The sequence below is a fragment of the Chanos chanos genome, chromosome 8, assembly GCF_902362185.1.
Source record: "Chanos chanos chromosome 8, fChaCha1.1, whole genome shotgun sequence".
In the NCBI taxonomy this organism is placed as follows: Eukaryota; Metazoa; Chordata; class Actinopteri; order Gonorynchiformes; family Chanidae; genus Chanos; species Chanos chanos.
The window spans coordinates 29395542-29415552 of record NC_044502.1 but is presented as its reverse complement, the minus strand read 5'-3'; the positions used below and the strand labels follow the sequence as shown (position 1 = coordinate 29415552).

The window sequence follows — 20011 nt, the reverse complement described above, 5'->3', positions numbered from 1 at the left end:
GAGATTTCACAAAAGGAAATTGTCATTACACCTGAAGGGCACTGGGTAAGAAGATCTCCCAAAAATTTAATATTCCAAGAGACACCATTGGGAGCATTATAAGGAAGTTTAAAACTTATGGCACAGCTGCAAACCTGCCTGGCCATGGGAGAAAGCCCAAAAATTCATCAACAGCCCTTAGCAGCTTAATTATTTTAACTAATAAAAACCCCCGTGTTACTGCAAAATACCTACAGGATGACCTGATGAAGGCCGTGACAAGTGCTTCAGTGGCAACTATAAGATGAGCACTGAATAAAGAAGGACTTCATGGCCGAATTCCAAGACACACTCCATTCTTGACCACAAGGAGCATCAAAGGTCGACTAGAATATGCCAGGGGGAATTCGGATAGGGCTGCAGAGTTTTGGGAGACAGTTCTATGGACTGATGGAACTAACCTGGAGCTGTTTGGACACATGGACCTGCAGTATGTCTGGCGTGAGAAAGGCCAGGCTTATGACCGGAAGAAGACCATCCTCACGGTCAAGCTTGGGGGTAGATCATTGATGATGTGGGGATGAGGTTTTTTGTCAGATATTTTCATTAACCTCAGTTCACATCACTATAATGTCTATTAAGGTGAGGGGGTTGAATATTTCTGATTACAACTGTATCCCAGTGCTCTCCATTGAGTACTCAGCACCAATACAGAGCTATAGGAGTATTGAAACTGGAAGAAGAAAAGAAAAAAAAGGCTGTCACTTGTAAAATTAATATGGAATTCTAGATCCACTGTGCAGTTTTGTACTTTTTACAAGAAAGTCAGCCAAATGAACTAATCTTTTGCTCAGGAGGAATTCAAGTCTTTCTAAGGATATTCTATAAATGAAATTCGTTCTCTGCATCTTGGACCCCCCTTTTTTTTGCATAAAATGTGAAATCTGTACTATAAAACCTATCCTACAGATTTGCTGTTTCTTCTCCAACGCAAAATAGACCAAAAATCTTTTAAGCAGGAAAAACTTGAGCTTTTATGCAAGCACTTTTCTAGCCCATAGGGAGTTCCAGCTCCTTGGGCGTTGTTTCAAAGATAGTGTTAAGATATCATTTTTGCTTTGCCTTGGCCATTTTTTTTTTGCACTGCAGCAGTTAATTTTGTTGTACAACACCACCATATAACAAAAGCAAACAACAACCCTCTTAAAACTTTGTATCATGAGACCAGTTAGCAAAAAGAGTCATCTCTACAGTGATAATACCTGAATGAAATAAAAGTACATATAAGATCCAAACAAAGTAGAGCTGATGGAAAGTAATGTCTCAAATTAAGTGGACTTCAGATGTGTAATAATACATGTTTTAATACATAAATCAATGATCCATCAATTTGAAACAAAAATTAAACAAAAACTGAACCCGGAGCCATCTTTAATGTAAAATAGCAATTAAATTACACAATTTAACACAGTAACTTTTACAGACTGTTAAAGAGAAACACATAGCCCTTAAATCAAACATATTCTTATACTGGGCAGGTCTAAATGAATAGGGTGCAATAGTGGCCATTGTAGTCTTGCATAGTGGACACTCAATTTTCACACTTTTAGCTTGTGAGGGACTGGATTGTCAGGTTGGGCTGTTTAAAATTTCCAATTAACTATCACTGATCATAAAAAAAAAAACTGAGTGTAAGGAAGGAACTCAAAACTAAAATAACACTGCCCGGCTTCCTGCTTTTCCAGATGTCAATGAAAACTGCTCACTGTTATCCTCCCTAAAACAAACAAGTGTACCAGACACTGAAAGATTGAGTGAATATAACAAATCAGCACCAACCCATGCAAGACTTGTGATTCAGAAACAAAGCTGGGCTAATGTTAAGTACAGTTCCAATTCAGATATGTTTGCAAAATTTTAAACTGTTACCTAGCAACAAACTAAGCTTCCAGGGCTGTTCTTTGTAAAACTGCTTGTTGGTTTCACACATCAATAAACAACTGAGTGGTGTTTTAAGAAAAAAGACATTAGCTTAACTTTCCATGACCTTGAATAAACACAGTAAAAATTAGGGTAAGGCTGGTCCAATCAAGGAACAAACCATGGTCTTACCCTCTTAGCTGACAGGAGTTAACAATACACCTATCTGTAAATTCTCACTGCTCAGCTGCAGGGGGAAAAGATCTTGGCAAAGAGGTGAGAGTGGTCTAAATATCAGTGGCCCTTCTTTGAGGAGCCAAACCCTGAGAAGCCCATCACTGCTGCCATTTCATCATCCTCCTCAAAGTTCAGATCCTCCTCTGCCTTTCTCTTCTTCTCTCTTTGCTTCTCCTTTTTGTAAGCTTTTGCTTTTTCCTCCTGATTAAGACAATAAAATTGACCATTAAGAGTGAATCCATAATGATACTGTACAGTAAGCTGAATATTGCATCTCCTTAGAACAAATCACACCAATTCTACCAACCTTAACAATACATTGATTTGCTATTAGTAGAACATTCCACAAATGAGCTTTTACGCAGGACTGCATATTCCCTCAACACACTTGCTCCTGTATATACTTCCAAAATGCAGGTAAAGACTTAATGGTCTGGTCACTCACCTCCTCTCGCAATTCCTTCATTCGTTCCTCAAAATCATACTCTTTCTGTTTTTCCTCCATCTTTTTCTTATTGACCTCAAAACGTTTCTTCACTTGATCTAGAGTGGAGCGTTCCACTCGCATGGACATCCCCAGATTTCTCTGATCTGCACAGAGAGAAGGTTAGGGAGAGTCTTAACTTCTCCTTCTTTGTGCGCAACACATAAAATACCAAAATAAAAATCCCAATACTTACGTTTTTTGCCATTGATGTGATCCAAGAAATTGATGGAGTCTTTCACAACACAATCGCACACGTTGCAATAGTACCTACATGAAAGTGCATAAAAAGCCAAATGAGAAAAGTGTTTCTATATTAAACCTTTGAGAGCTGAAGCATTAAAATCAGACCGGACAGTCAGTGCAGACAACACAAAACAAAGGTACTGGCCTAATACTACAAATATATATATGGGCATGGAAAACATTTGGGTTTTGTGTGTTGAAATTCTGGCTGGGGTCAAACTCCGAAGCACTGCTACATCTTTGTGGCTGTGCAGCATTTACATTTATCCATTTGCAGCACAAGTTATTTGTCTTAAATTGTTATATTCCACACTTTCAACACGACAGCCTCTTGGAAGAGAACATAATAGTAGCTACCCGCCCATCTCTGCCTGAGGCGTAGTCTTTGTGATGACAATAGTCTTCCCCAGTTTGGACTCCAGGTCGACTTTGTAGTCTCTGTGGCGGAGGAGTGCCCGCTTGACAGGGGGCAATGGCTTGCCTGGAAATAGAAACATAAGAGCAAGTGGATTACTTTTTTATCTTTTTTTTTTTTATCTCTCGCGGTCTTGTTATTTACAACATTATCTGAATTCAATGCCAACCTCATAGCGCAGCAAAATTACAAAATTAGTGTAATTTTTCCTCTACATACTCATGGGGGCAGTGTATTAAAACCTAAACCTCTCTAACTTAAAACAACAACAACGTATACTTGTCTTCTGTCAACTAATGAATAATTGTTCGTTAGAGGCATCCTTACCATCCTTTTTCTCCCTCTCCTCCGTGAGTCTTTTTTGAGCCAGCTGCTCATACTCGTCTTTGTCCCATCGCCGTCGAAAATCATTCTTACTCTAAATCAAAATGTAAACAACATTGTATTAGTCACTCGAAGACAGTGTCGAACAGCCATTGTCTAACGGAATATATTTTACTTTCCTATTGATACAGAACACGACATCATTCATAAGTTTAAAGAACAGACAAGCTCAAGGGTCTGGTCACCTTACATGTCTCGGATTAGCCTTTAAATGGTACTGGCACCACCAAATCAAAAGTTAGCTACAAATGCTATCTTGATGAGCCACTAAGTAGCTTCATAGAGTTTACAAACACATTTCAGTGCTCTATTCGGTAACCACTGTGAGTAGTTAAATGTTTCAATAGATGCTAACCGAATTCACATGAAATATACATGGATGAAACGAAAAGCTATGAGGAAAAACTGAGATAAAACGAGAAAGTAAAAACAATACTTACACCACTGCCGGACGCCATTTTGAAGTGCCGTAAAGTGTTTCGATTTGCCGTAAATCAACAAAAACGTGTGGATTGTGGGCAAGTACCATACGATGAACGCAGTGATCGTTCGCTTGTACTGTCAGACTATGGAAACATCGACCACAGAAAAATTCAACAGCGAGACATATGGCGCCCATGGCATGGGAATTCATTTTTCTTGTTGAGTCTTACTCAGTATGTTCCTAATAATGATACGTTTTAACATTGCAGATTTTTGTAGACAATACACTTGAGTGGTATAGCTGACATTGTCAATATCTATTAACAACTGTTAAAATACAAAGCTATGACTGGGATCAAAGCTTATTACAATCGATAGATTCGCTGTTAGGAAAAAATACTAATTGCGTTAGCGTTGAGCTAATAGAGCAAACAACATTAATTTGCGATTGGTCAAACATACTCAGCACCTAGTAAATGTAACACGTACCACGTGATCACGTCACTGACGAGCTATTGTACAATGTACAAACTGTAAATTGAAGGGGTTATTGACAGATATGTCTGGCTACGTCCGAAGAGGTGGCTTAAAGGAACGGTTAAACTCTGCGGCTACGTGTTCTGTCTACATCCTTATGATTGGCAATGCTAAGTACACGAGGGAGTGAGACAGTTCAAGGTTGCAGACAGACTTGGTATTTCGAGGCATCTTACACCCAGGTTCTTACTGACATCTGGTGGTCTTAAAATTCTCAACACTAACTTCCGACAACACATTTTAGTTACAACGATATAAAAGCCCAGCATTAATCTGAGTGCAAATGTAGAGGATATTCATTAGTGCGGCTATCGTGTGATTTTTTCATATACATAATCTAGACCAGAGAGTATTGTTACTTGCCTGTTAAACTGCAGTAATAAAATGTAAAAAAAAATAAAAAAAATAAAATGAAATAAAATAAAAGGGCAAATGCCCAAGATGAGCTCTTGTTTGTGTTGAGGTTCAAATAAACGTGTCCAAGGCCCTATCATATATATATATATCCCAAATTTATTCATACCCATGTCAAATTTTGATTTATAGTGAATTTTTATTTGACCACTAGGTTTCATCTGGCTGGAAATGACAAACAAGTGACAAAAAATGGTAAGACATTGTGCCGGTGATGTTAGCGATAAATTTGAACTATTTCTATGGGTTTTTTTGTTTGTTTGTTTTGGTTTTTCTTTTACATTTTTACTGAAAATGCCATGTCCAAAATTATTCATGCCACTTGAAATTGTTGCAAATTTTCAAGAAAATACAAGCCTCTATACCATTCAAAATGGTCCTGGTAATTTCTACTGTTTTCTAGAGCATTCTCATCAACTATAAATTGAGAACAGCTCATGCAGTAGTTCTCTAGTAACTTACTTGCCAATTGCAAATCATGGCTAAAACCAAAGAGCTTAGTGAGGAATGTTGCACATTGTGGCTGCTCACAAGATGGGGAAAGACTATAAAGCCATATCCAAGTGTTTTCGAGTGCCAGTGGCCACAGTACAAAGCATAATCAAAAAGTACAAGGAGTTCCACACTATGAAAAATCTCAAAGGGTATGGTAGGAAGCCAAAAGTGACCCCTGTGCTGGCAAGAATGGCAGTTTGGAGAGGCCAAGAAGAATCCAAGGATCACCACCAAGGCCATCCTGAGGAATCTGAGCAATTCTGGTACCAGCATCTGCACAAGGCTGGTATCCATGGATGCCAACCAAGGAGGTCTCCACTTCTTCAAGACAGGCACACAAGCTCACCTGAAGAAAGAAGAAAGCTTCTGGCCATCTGACCACAGAATTGATGACCAAAAGCTTTCTTCTTCACTGTCTTGGAGAAGTGGAGTCCTCCTTGGTCGGTGTCCATGGACACTTGGATATGGCTTTATAGTCTTTCCCCATCTTGTGAGCAGCCACAATGTGCAACCAGAGGCCCTCACTAAGCTCTTTGGTTTTAGCCATGACTTGCAATTGACTAGTAACTGACTAGAGAACTACTGCATCAGCTGTTCTCAATTTATAGTTAATTGTAATGCTCTAGAAAACAGTAGAAATTACCATAACCATTTGGAATGGTATAGAGGCTTGCATTTTCTCAACAATTTGTGATAATTTTGCAAATTTATGAGGTATGAATAATTTTGGACATGGTATTTTTAGTAAAAGTGTAATAAAAAAACCCCAACAAATCATAGAAGTAGTTCAAATTTAGCATTAGCATCTCTGACATATATATATATATATATATATATATATATATATATATATATATATATATACACACACACACACACACACACACACACATAAAACATCCAGTTCAATGTGTGAATTCCCAAGGGTGACTCACTGGGCAAGAGCACTGCATCTTCTTCGTGTTCACAACATGTTCACAATACCCATGTGGTCAGTATTGTGCACCATAATCGTTGAACCACCATGTACATACCCTTCATATGGTGACATCAAGTTTGCCTTTTTACTACATAATTTATTTACATCTGACTTTTTTCTGATACAACTTTTGCCAGTGATGTATGTTTACTTAAGTTGCCTTCTATAGCATAATTACAGTTGAATGTAATGGACACCAGCCAGGGGTTGTTTCAGAGGGAACATAAAAATGCATTGATATTAGGATGACACATTCTGTAAAGCCTTGAAGCTGTTGAGATGACATCTGTTGCCTTCAATACAACTCAGCTAAATGGCTGATATATATATATATATATATATATATATATATATATATATATATATATATATATTTTTTTTTTTTTTTTCTTTTTTCTTTTTTTTCAGTGCGCCACAGAGATAAGGACAGTTACATCCCTTAACAGATAAGGAGGAGATAATTTCATTTTAAAGCAAATTTGGAGTGATGTGTATGCTATTTATTAGTGACTTGTGCTATAGTTTAGTATATTTTGACTCATTGTGTTTTGATTCAAATAAATCCAAAATGTTAAAAAAAAAAAAAGCACACATGGGTTCTAGAAATACTGACAGCTACTATGAATATATGAAGGGTTAGGCTAATAACGCATTTTACTCACAGGCTGCAATTTTATTAGACCCTGTTGCTTCCTTGTTCTTTCATGATACTGGGATATGAACAAACAAATCGTTAGATATCTTATGTGCCACAAGAATGTAGTACAGTACTATCAGAAAGTACAATCTGACGTGTGTGCACATTTTTTTCTTTTCTGGAATAGACGTTTTCAGGTTGGCTCTACCGGCTAGCAGATTCAAGCCTCACAGTCTATCTTGGGATATTCTCTTACAAGTCACCCTGCATCTGACGACAATGTTTTGGAATGGCTGAGAGTCCTTCTGGAAACTGACCGCACTCACAGACAACAAGTGGTCTTAGGAGGAAAACAGCTACCTTGGAATTCATTTTATAGTCTCTATATTCTACTGTGTAGTTTGCTCTCGAGAGGTGATAGGATTCGGTCATCCAAGAAAGAAAGATGATCACTTTTACACTTGAGCCTATCACTCAAACCAGACCAGTTTAGTGGCTCACGCTGCACATTCATTGTGGGTTTGCTTTGAACTATATTCTGCTTCATGGGTACACAAATGGCGTGACATGTTTGCCTTGAGGTAAATTTGCACTGAACATTTTTCTCCCCCATTCTCTATTAATCAGTCAATTTACTTTGTACTAACTTTTCCAGCTCCTTTATTTGGGACTTTTGGGACTATGTTTTTATTTTATTTTTTTTGATGAAGTGTCCACCATGCTAGGTTTGGGCATCAGTGGCTTTACTGACAATCTGGGACATTTTTTTTGGTGTCATAGGTTGATTTGTGGTGCAAATATGATTTTTTTCCCAGTGAACAGTTCAGTATTATATTTGTAAATATCACTGTTTTCACAACAGAGTTACAAAGTTACAAAATAAGGTCTTAAATGTTCTACTTTTCACTGTTTCCACCATGTATATGATTAGAATGCGTATACATCTGCAGCTATGAGGTTTTCTGGATTTTCAGGGATTCATTGTGTACATCATTTTTTTCCTCTTTGAAAATGCCAAAATTAAGTGCCATCAACAGTCATTTGGTATTTAGCTTGGAGATTCAAGCATATGAACACTGTGGGAATGTCCTTTATTGAGATTTTGTTATCATATTTTATGAGAAGAATTCCATATATATATTAAAAACAACAGAAACAACAATTAAACCTCGCAAAACCTTCAGCTTTCAGTGCAATATATTAGTTAGTCCTTCATTCCTATACCTGAGCACTACCAAAAAAAAAAAAAAAAAAAAAAAGCCACCACTACCGCAGCCCTCCCCTCATTTCTGTCCGCACACTAGATGTTTTCTAACTAGACTTCTTTGAAGTGCCATGAATTATAAACAGAAACAAAAAAAAATGAAAACTACAGTTCTCCTTGAGAATAATGTTCTTGTGTCTTCCAAATGTTTCAAGGAGAGTAAAGACGTGTCGTTAATTAATTTCCTATGACGCGTCCTTTAAATAGCTACGAAAGTAGCTGTTTGAGAACAACACAGAATAAATTCATTAGAATGAATATTATTACAAGTGCTCTATTTATCGTTCTAATGGTGATGTTTATTGTGGAAGATTAAAAATAAAACTACAGTTCCCATGATTCAAACTGACGTCTCAGTCACGGCTCAGTCCAACTTCAGATGTAGGTTGTATGGAAAACTTAACAATATCTCTGTTCTTTTTATCGAGCTAGATATTTGTATTATTCATGAACAACAATAATTTCTGCTCTTGTCTGATGCTCTTCTTAGTTTTTACTATCTGGATGTTCACCGAGGTTCATCTCATAATAAGGACACTCCCTGCGTAGTGCACTGTACATGTTATGAATTCCAATCGCTCACTGGCGTACGAATGTTGTTTTTTTCTAATAGGAGACGAAGTGAATTAAGACTAGCAATAACGTTAGCTTCATTATTTTTGAGAATCGTATAATATGGATTGTTCTGTTGACTCATAAATGGATAAATTCTTAATTCAATAGGCACAGATTCATACACATTATTTAACTCCCATTATGCTTACATTAGGCCAAAATATAGAAACTAAATACAGCACTAAACGCTAAGGGTTGCGCGCTAGCTTGTCGCGCGATAGAGGCTACTTCCAGATTGGTTTGTCCCTACAAGCGGCATTTGAGCATACAACGAGGCCTGTGATGCTTAATGCTGTTTTCTGTTCGCATGGTAAGTCAGAATGCTCGCACATAAACAAAGAGGCATAGTGTTTATGTTTTTTTAACGAAAATTTCATTTTCTGTGTTTTTCATCATAAAAGCCACGATTGCACATTCTTCCAGTATATATATTTGGGTACATCAACATAGCAAGCGGTAGCTATACATACGGGCTGTCTGGTGAAATCAATTTCGTTTGACATGGATGAAGACGGTGGCTATAGATAGTCATTCTCGATTTGCTCTCTGGATTTATATACCAGTGAACTTTACGTTAATTGCTGAACATTTATGTGTTCTCTCTTGGGATTTAACTAATCAGGTGACTGTCACTCTCTTCTGCCTGCATTTTCAATGTGTTTTTGTTTATTTGCTTATTTGTTGGCTTATACTGGTGGTAATGAATTCTTGTGGGCATTTCACCATGTTGGCCAGCGAACCAGTCTGATGCCTCCCATTTGACTAATTTTAGCTACCCGGCACGGAATTACGAAAAAGACTCCAGGCAAGCTCTGATGACAGCCCATAGTATGCTACATGCCTCTTATGCTAGACGCAATTGGTAAATACAGACGTTTAAAACTGTTGGATACATAGTGTTCTCGCAGCTTTGCTACTCTAGCTTAGCTAATTGAAGTTAACGCAAGGGAGGTAACCTAGCGAGCTGTGTACAGATAGCAATAGCCAAGGCCCAGGCAAATCCTTTAGTCAACCAGCCGATACTGTCCTTCAAATGAGTCACACAAGATAGATTTATCATAAACATTGAAGGCATGTTGTTCTAATTAATTAGACATTGGTAAAACCCGATGATACACTAGGATAGCGCCCTGTGTGTGAAACGATAAAATATCTTGGTTAATGACAATAGTTAGCTTAGCTAACCCAATAGTCATTTCATGGGCTACCGTCCCCTCCCCCATGCCCATCTCACGTCCACTAGCTAGCTAGCCACTTAGCTTCCGCGATCGTGCGAAGTGCGTTACTAAGGTAACCAAGAAGTCGAATCCATTTTTCGACATGGTATTTTAGCTTCATCTAGCCGTAGTTTATTAGTTATTGGTGACTGAATCCTGCACAGTTTAGCTTGAGGGTCTTGGTTTTTGACAGACTCGACGTCGCGCTAGTTAGCGAACTGCATAGAATGAGATGTACTGCATTGAACATTAAGCATGCATTTTCATCATTGTTCATCAATTCAGCACAGATCCCTTTATAGTTAAATATCTCTGATGACGACGTTTGATACCATGTTTGATTTTAATGTACGTGCAGAGGGATTGCTATTGCTAACTCGCCGTAATATTAGACTAGCAAGCTCCCTGAGTTTGTATACTCATCAGAACACCTGTCACAATTCAAAATTTACACTCCTATGGGCTAAGCAGCAGTGTATATGTCAGCGCATGGCTTGCGACTTGGCTTAGGTATTAGCATATGCTTCTTCAATCATGCATAATGCTAGTATTACTATTATTATTATTATTATTATTATTATTATTATTATCTTGTCATTATTAATAATACTTCATTTTTAATGTCTTAATATTTAGTGTGCACTATTCTTGTTTCTAGTTCACAAGAGTCTTGTTTAATTATTATGGGGCAAGACCAATTTTTGAAAAAAAAAAAAAGATAGAATTGTAGACCATTCTTGATCCTTCATTTAAAAAAATTAGAACAAGTTCGTTAGACAAATGTTTTACCCTCAAGAAGAATAATGATGATAGTAGGTCAAGGCTGTACAAAACTAGATTGTTTGACCTGTTAGTCTGAATAATCAGTCATTTAGTTCCAGGCACACACATGCACGTGCACACACACACACACACACAACCATTCACACATGCTCTGAAGAGTGTCAGAATAAAACAGGTGTGTTAGATCAGTGCAGAAACAAAATCATGCATAAATGTGACGCAAAGGAGAGGCCTCTACTGCTGTTTTAGATTTATCCCTTGTGTTATTCATCAGCCCTGGGACTAATTTTGTATGTGTAAATATGTTATTAAAGTAATGGGGAGGGTATGACTGATTCTCTCAACTTTAATTTTTTTTTTTGTAAGGACAAGATTAACCAGTGATGTGCTATGGATGGTGTCAGAAACAGTCATTAAATAAGCTTAACCCTATTGGATTTGGGAAGCTTCAGGTTGCATATTGTCACTAAACGTATAACCTCTTACCACTTGTTTTTTATTTCTCCAGGTGAGAAAGAAGCTGTGTCACTATGATACCCGAGTGACAGCAGTTGGGACAGCTTTCCCTGTGGAAGTGCGGAGAAGTTGGACACGTGCTTGTGCTTTCCACATTTGGACCGACACGCAGGCCAGGGGAGAGTGACCCCCCCCCCCCACCCCACCCCCCCAGTGTTTCCCTATCTTTTCCTCTTCTACTCCCTGTCCCTCCACAGACACCTCACCATGCCATGGTTACACTAAATATTGAGCAGCTCCATAAACAGAGTTTCGGTATCAGTCACCAAAAGGCACTTACCCTGGTGAGACATTTGAATTTATCTGCACGACTCTCTCTATCTCTCTGTCTCCCTTCCCTCTTTGGTTTCCTCTCATGCCGTGTCTGCTTTAATCTTGATTGTGATTTGTCATTACTGATAAATTGTAATACACAGTATCTTTGTCATTACTGATAAATTGTAATACACAGTATCTTCTGACTGTAGTTAAATATTTCTGTGTTCCAGTCTTTACCCGAGCCGCAGAGCCCCAAATTATGCTGTCCCACAGATGGATTGATGCCTGGTGAGTGTTTTTCTCAGACTTTATTCATGACCTTGAACCAACACACCCTAATTTAGAATCACAAAATCAGAGATTCTTAAATTGTTCATTGAATTGGGTAACATTATTTGGGTAATTAGATGTTAATTACTCTATTAAAATATGAGGTGCTGGTTAAGTGAAAGTGCAAATCTCTGAAACCAAAGCGAGTGGTGCAGCCAAAACACTGCTGTAGTGTGTGTTGCTCTGTTACCTCAGCAGTTGTTTAATGAATTTACATTATGAACACAATCTATTCATTCTAACATAAATTCAGATATGAAAGAACAGAATTTACTTGTGTAGAGGGAGGAACAAATTAAGCCCAGTCCACAATTAAAAAGGGTTTTCAATGGAGAATACCCATTAACAGTAAAATGGTAAAATACATGGCTTAGTCTGGGTTCGGCAAACGCCCACTGGTGTATAAGAATTAAGAGGACGTGTGAAGATGATGAAAATGCCATTAGGAATATTTTGTTCTTTTCCTGTCTCGCCACTAGATGTCAGAGGTTTTCAAGGCTGCCTTGCTTTGCAGACTGAGGCCGTGTCACACAAAGTATTCACGTATGCACTTCAACATCTGACAAGAAAGCCAAACTGAGAGATTTAGATATCTTTAAGTAATTTTATTAGCAGGTTGTGGCACCTGTTCATCACCACTGTAACTAGATTTCTTTGTAATATTAAATATGATTAGTTTTAAAGAAGCTCAACTGACTGTCAATTAAATCACAACTTTCAGAGTAAAACTTGATATGGGCAGGAGTATTGTTGTGTTGTAACGTGGTCTTGATAGTTTTCTGCTGTCAGTGTAAGTCATTTCTCTCTGTTCTTTTTCGATCTTCAGAGAGCAGTTATTGGCAGCTCTGCCCTCCCTCCAAGCCCAGCCAGCAGGGTGTGCTTAGTTCAAGCTTCCCCCCGGGCCCTGTGCTCCTGGGTCCCTCTGCTACCCACCTGCCAGAGGGAGATGTCCTGCATCGACCCCTAGCCCCGAGCACCTCTGTGACGGACCTGTCTTTTCCTGGTGCACCGCCTCCCCCCCCGCCGCCCCCCAAACGCCACTGTCGCTCACTGTCCGTGCCGGAGGACCTCTCACGCTGCCGGAATACCTGGCGGCCCAGTGCCTCCAAGGTCTGGACACCAGTGAACCGTCGATGCCACAGTGGAGGGGGAGCGGGGGGGCCGTGTCCGCTAAGAGCCCCTAGCTCCTCTCTCAATTCGTCGCTGCACTCGTCCTCGAGCCCCACTTTCTTCAGCTTGGCCCTTTCCCCCGACTCCCCGTTGCCATGGAGTTTCCCGTGGGATCCCAGTGACACCGCCGGAGGGGGCGCCTGCTGCTGCTTCCTCCCCTCGCCGTCTTCGTGCTCCTCCTCCCCGTCGCCTCTCCACCCGCCCCCTCCGCCGCAGCGGCGGTTTTCCCTCTCCCCCGTCCTCATCCGCGAAGCCGCCGCCCAGTTTTTGCCGCCGCCCCCTGTGCCCCCGCAACCGGCGGCCCTCCCGCCCGCCGTGCCCGCCTCGCCCTCGTCCGCTTGCAGCACTCCGTCCTCGCTCCGTCGCGCCATTCCTCCTCAGCTCCCACGCTGCCACTCCCAGCCCTGCGACCTCCTCCTCCTCAAACCTGGACTGAAGCGTCGCAGGGACCCAGACAGGCCTTGTGGAAGGCCCGTTCTGGACTTTGCCAAGATGACACAGGTAAAAAACCCCCCCAAAAAAACTGTCAGCACCATCCTAAGATAAGACATGATACTTATTCTTAGCTTATTCCGTGAGGTGTCTTACAACACACATCGTGCCATCACATTCAGTAGTTTATTTCTTCACTACAATGACTACGTAAGTTTTACTTATGGCTTGACAGGCAATTGAATGCAGCTTTGATTTAATTACACAGCACAGGATTTTGGGAATGTGTGATTTGCAAAGAATGGCTCCTGGGATTGTTGTAGACCTCAGGCAGAGGAATGCTGGGATTTGTTGCATCAGTGAAATAAATACCTGACCGGTTACTCCTGAAACATGCTCTTTTACAGCTTTTCTCACATCAAAATAGGATGCATGTTTCTCATTGATTGTAGGGAATTTTGGGCATCAATTTTTTTATCAACCAGTAACAGCTTGGTTAGAGGCATGAAATTATACTCAACCCTCAAAATCATTTCTATCCTGATGCTGGCTTGACAATACAGTGTTCCCTTAAAAAAAATCAACATGGATTATCATTAAACATGAACAACAAAATTTAAATTCTTCCTCTTTATACTCAAACAATCTTATTTTGTCATCTGTCCTTTTTAGTAACCGTCAACAGTAATATGCAAATGCTACTGTGCACAGAACAAAATTCACTGTTCTTTGTTTTCTAAACTCCAAATTATGTGAGGTAATAAATCATAATTTTAAGAAGAGTTGGTCTCAAAGACCTTTTTAAGCGTAACAGCTGCTATAGCTTTTGCTTTTTGAAGCAGCTTATTGTTAACGCTGTGACGTAAATGCATCGTCACTCTCTGCTGTCGCTACTCGTACTGCATGTGGAGGACTTTGGTTCTCATGCTTCACAACCCCAACCTCCCAAATGTAATGCCTGTATAGACCTGTACCCCCGCACTCTCCCCCAAGGTTGCTTTCTCCAGTCTGATAAATGTACACATATACATTATACATGAACATTCTGTTCCCAAATCATGAGAACAGCATTAAAGGAACACGTATAATAACAGCCTGTTATCCGTTTTCTTGCCTGTCAAGTAAGTGTAGCATCGACAGCTTGCTAGTTTTGGTGACAAGGGTGCACCTTTGGGTAAACACGAAAATTTTAAGCTTGGGCAACCTTTTCACAGACTGAAATATCCAATAAAGTTTGATTTGGTTTTCATACTGATCATACTTTTTTGCGCAGTTGCGCGGTGCTAAAGGAGGTGCCATTATTGTGCACCAGGTGGTCCAAAAAAAAAAATTAATCTGCATTTACTCCTAACAGGGCAATGACAAACAGTATGATAGCTGCATTTATCATGCTTTTGTGTCCTGTGGCTATGAGGAAGATATTAGCACTGATAACAGTAGCTTTGACTTCTGCGCGGAAAGGCAAAAAGTGGTGTTTGTTATTGTGTTAACCTCCTTTGCTTCACAAGGGAGCTTAGGATCATTGCACTCTCTCCGGCCTATGTAGCATTCGCTTAAAAGGGAGTTCAGGCAGTTCACTGCAGCTAAAAGGCGAGGGGGGGGCGTTAAAAGGAAATTTTTATTTGAATTCCATCTCACTCCTGTGTTTGTTTCTTTTTAGACCCGAAGCACAGACCCCCTCAGTTTTTTGGAACGTGGGAGGCTGGCCTGTGGAGGGGACGTCTGTATGGGCCTAGAGCCGTTTTTCGGAGACCTGAGAGGGTCGTGTTCGCCAGCCGAAGGCCTCGGGAGGACGAGCATCGGGCCCCTGAGCGAAAGCGACGAGGAGGAGGAGGAAGGGGAGGAGGTGGACCCTGATTGTGACAGCACGCAGCAAAGCGTTTTTGAGAGGGATTGTACAGAACTCGATATAACTCTTATCGAGGAGAACTAAAAAAAAAAAAAAAAACAACAAAAAAACCCCACAAACAAACAAATAAAACAAACCAACAAAAAAAGTGGTGTATGGGAAGCTCTATTCTCCTCTCCATTGCCAGCATTCAACCCCTTTTCTTCTCCACCACCTGCTACCCCCACATTGGCAGGCCTCTCAGGAACACTGCTGCTCTCTCATGAGGCGTGCAGGTGTATAAGCTCATTAACAACAACAACAACAACAACTACATTTCAGCTACTGTCACTTATTAGCAAGTAACGCAGGTAGCTGTGGATGTTGACCCACCCATCATAGTACATTCCAGAATCAGTTGCTGAGATGTTCTAAGTTGTGTATAATCAGAATGCTGGAAAGCACCAGCTCTCCCTGTTTGTGTGTGTGCGTGCGTGCGTGTGTGTGTGTGTGTTGGTTGTCTTCTTGAAATTCACCCTCAAAAACTGACAAGAGGGAACGTGAGTAAAAACAAGTCTTCAGCTTTTCTGTCTTTCTTTTTTTTCCATGTCTTTTCCTCTCTCAACTTCTCTTTTTTGGTAGTGAGACTAGACTTCATTGGATGGTGGTAATGAATTTCAGTGTTTTAAATTTCAGTTCAATGCAAAAGGGCAGTATGACAATGCAGGTTTTAAACTGCAGTCCTTTCTACTTCCTGGTTAAAGTCAATCTGATTCAGCATAAGCCTTAAGATGCCAGTTTTTTTTTTTTTAACAAAAGATATTACCTGGAAATGAATTGTGTAGCTCTTGTCCTTTTACTGTTTCTTTCTTTCTTTTTCTCTTTTTTTTCTTTTCTTTTTTTTTTGCTGTTTTTCTTAATCTTTTTAATCTGTACAACTTGTTCCTCTAAAATAGAGATGTATAGCATTGATAATGAATGCACTGTGTGACATATTAAAAACAACAAAAATGGAAGCAACCACTGTATACTGAGGGCACATTACGTTGTATAGCAATCATTTGTTTTGAAACAAGTTATGTGTAAAGATGGTAGCTTGATGATTGGGGGCACGCAATTTCTGTCTTTTGTAGAGATGTTTTTTATTGTAAGTGTGACAAATTTGCAAATTTAGACTCAGTTTGTGTATAAATAAAGTTTATTGGAAATTATTTTACAGAGAAAGGAAGTGGTGTCAGGTGAGTTTTTGTAGAATGTGATCTGATTTCATTTTTCTTTCCACTCCTGTTTCTTTTGGGGTTGCAGAAGCCTGTTGGTGGAATCATGCCTCTCTTTTTTTATTTTATTATTATTATTTTTTAAATTGGTATTGTCAAATACAGATTGGTGGACAAGAACCTAAGCAGAAAAATACTTTGTCATGTTTATGGGCAGAAATATACGTTTGATTTCCATGGTGAATTAGAGGCTGGTATCCAAGATGTCTTTATTTATTTATTTATTTATTTATTTTTAGGGTTACATATCTTTGATTCATCCTAAGAGGCCATCTCATTTGGAAAAAAAAGAAAATGTCTATGAAAGCAGATGACACACTCAACACATCAACTACAGATTTATGGTTGCATTCTCTTAGGAGAAGTCCATGCGTGTGGAGTTCAACCGGGAGATATGGACATTTCTGTTCTGTGAGATCTGTCAGTTTACTGAATCTGCTCACCGACGTGGCTCTTACTCCAAAAACCTGCAGCTGCAAGCAGCCGGCAGTGGGAAGCTGTGTCAGTTAGGATTGGACAGGGAGGTCCCAAATTTTGGGAGTTCTCTGCATGAATGACTGCAAGTCCCATGACACAGGACATTACATACAGCAAAGATCCTGCCTTAGCATCATCCCTGACTGAACCCCCCCTTCTGAACTTTCCCTGACTAACACACAAACCCTCTTTGACTGTACTTGCGTAACTCACGTGCTAAGACCGAACTCGCGTCCCCTCTTGGCCCCCCTTTGCCCCTTAGTTATCTCAAATAGACAAATTCTTTTAACCCTGTAACTGCTGCCAGCCAGAGGAGAATGGACTTGTCTTGGTTCCTCGGTTCCTCTTGAGTCTTGGTTCCTCCCAGGGTTCCTAGACTAAGGGAGATTCCTTTTCCATTGTGGCCTCTGGCATGTTCACTTGGCGTCTCAAGCCCAAGACACTGTATAGCTGCTTTGTGACAATGTCTATTGTAAAAAGCTCTATACAAATAAAATTAGGTTGAATGAAATGAAACAAAAGAGCGATGAGAGATAAACCCCGTCTACTCGCAATTCATTTCACAATGCAGAGTCAAAGGAATAATAGATGCATGTTTTTCAATATTGTTCATTCGCCTATTGCAGACAAAAACGACTCAGTAGGATACAAATGAATCTTATTATGGGAAGGTTTTGCATGCTTGTCACATGCAAAATAATTCAACTCCTACTCATGCACCACTGGAAAGTCTATATCTACTGAAAGGTTAAATTATGAGATCTGAAGGACAGCTTAGCCTGGCTTCTTAATTACAACACCCGTTTTCCTCTAACCTCTCTTCACTAATCTTTCGCGGTGTTGTGGCCCAACTTGTCAGTATAAATCACTTGCACATGAATTTGATTGATGCAACATTCCTCGCAAATATAAACTTGCACAGTTGTCTATTTTTGAGACCTTGAATGTGATACATGCCATTTTAACAAATATGACAATTAGTACTGCGACCAACCTTCCAGCACTTTACATCAAGCTTAAGTCAAAAAGAGTTTCTTTTCTCCTTAACATTCACAGTTCACTCTCGTTGTGAGGTCTTGACCGTTGCGCAGATTTAAACAAGCGGGTCACGAATATTGTTCTGACTGTCGTCTGGGTGTCTTGTTTTGTTTTTGTTTATATATATAGAGAGAGAGAAAGGGAGAGAGAGTTTCTGGTAATTCATTTATTCATTTTTGGTTTGATGTCTTACAACACATGGAAATTGTTGTTACACTACCTCTTTGCTTTCAACTAACAGAGGAAGACAAGTGGCAACATGCTGTTCTTTTTCTCACATCAGGGCAGGCCTTGGAAAATATGAGTGTAGGTGCCGAATGGCATGTTTATGTTGGCGAACGTGTCTACCTTTAAATGTAGACAGAGATTTCTGTTTATTGAAACTACTGTGTCGTAGGCTTTACGTTTACACAGACAGGGTTTGCACATGAAGGTTCATTGGTGTTTTTATTCATGCCCTGTAGTGTGCTTTATTGTTTGTGTTTTTTGACATTAATAACCCTGTTATCTGTCTAATTATGATATTTGTGGCATCTAGTTTTTTATAACTGTATAATATAGATCATATAGTTATAGCAGCTCGCACCATCCTTGTAATGAATATCATGTCAGATATTCATAAGTAATCTGTTTATGTTTTTAGATATTTATAGTCATACGTTATGTATCTTGTAGTTTTACAGAAAAATAATCCAGCAGTCCCCAGCTGGACTCGTCTGGATTTATATTGGATGGCTGTTAACCGTGTGCCAGTTTGTGTAAACAGTGGGAACTCAGAACAAACACTGTCCCTATAGAAGAAGACCGAATGCGACGGGTTGAGCTACAGAGTTAATGCTGTAATGGTGTGATTGTAGAACCTAAAAGGTAAAGATAACCAGTGTCCCCAATCAGAACCTGGATCCAAGCACAATTGATCTTTTGTCTGCATTGCCCTCCATTGACACCCTCCAAATATCGATCAGCTGTGAAGAGTAATATTGCTGCAAGAACCAATAACTAAGACCCAGCAAGCAAAGACCAACAGAAAAAATTGCGATTGAAGAATAGAATAGAAGAATATTCTTTGAATATCTTTTTATTTGACACCGTCCCAGATGGTCTGCATTTAATCTGATGAAGATCAGATGAACTCCTTGGCTAACTGTAACTAAAAAGTTGAAAAGGGCGGAGTGACTGGCAATAAAGGAGACAGCTGTAATGATTTTCATTGTAAGGTCAATCATGTGCACCTCGTCAAAAATATTGGAACATAGTAGTAGCCCTCCAAAGACTTATTTGCCTGATGTTTTAAAGGGCTGTAAGAATTTGATAGGTAAGTATATTTCACAAATTTCCATCTCATCTGAGTATTGTTAAATCTGTCTTCATTATTGAATATGTGACCCAAAAGTCTGCAGGCCGTGTTGAAAGCGGCTATAGAAAAAAGTGTGGAGCTCAGGCCTCCAAGCATGCACTACTGTTTATCATGTGATTTGCATGATGGGTAACAGGTCTCATACCAAATCACATGATTATTCGGTCTCAGCAACAGTAAACAAGGAACCAGTACTGGTAGTTATGAACACAGCAATTAACAGGTGTACTACAATATGTTATGGAAAACCCTCTGCTAGCAAGAAACAAGGCTTTGGCTTTTCACCATTAAAAAAAAAA

The 20011-nt window shown here is 39.6% G+C and overlaps 2 protein-coding genes across 2 annotated transcripts; one reads left to right on the top strand and one right to left on the bottom strand.

The window, feature by feature from the left end:
* Nucleotides 1–1340: 1340 nt before the first annotated feature.
* Nucleotides 1341–4125, bottom strand: zmat2 (zinc finger, matrin-type 2). Its single transcript, XM_030781413.1, has 6 exons — nt 4106–4125; nt 3609–3699; nt 3224–3347; nt 2817–2890; nt 2582–2727; nt 1341–2337 (listed from the first exon to the last, which is right to left on the bottom strand). The coding sequence occupies exons 1-6, from the start codon at nt 4121–4123 to the stop codon at nt 2194–2196; spliced, it is 597 nt and encodes a 198-aa protein (XP_030637273.1). The 5' UTR covers nt 4124–4125; the 3' UTR covers nt 1341–2193.
* Nucleotides 4126–9097: 4972 nt separating this feature from the next.
* Nucleotides 9098–16716, top strand: fam53c (family with sequence similarity 53 member C). Its single transcript, XM_030781762.1, has 6 exons — nt 9098–9339; nt 11538–11829; nt 12034–12091; nt 12613–12676; nt 12960–13804; nt 15396–16716. Exons 4-6 carry the CDS (start codon nt 12613–12615, stop codon nt 15666–15668), a joined length of 1182 nt encoding a protein of 393 aa, XP_030637622.1. The 5' UTR covers nt 9098–9339; nt 11538–11829; nt 12034–12091; the 3' UTR covers nt 15669–16716.
* The last annotated feature ends 3295 nt before the right edge of the window (nt 16717–20011 follow it).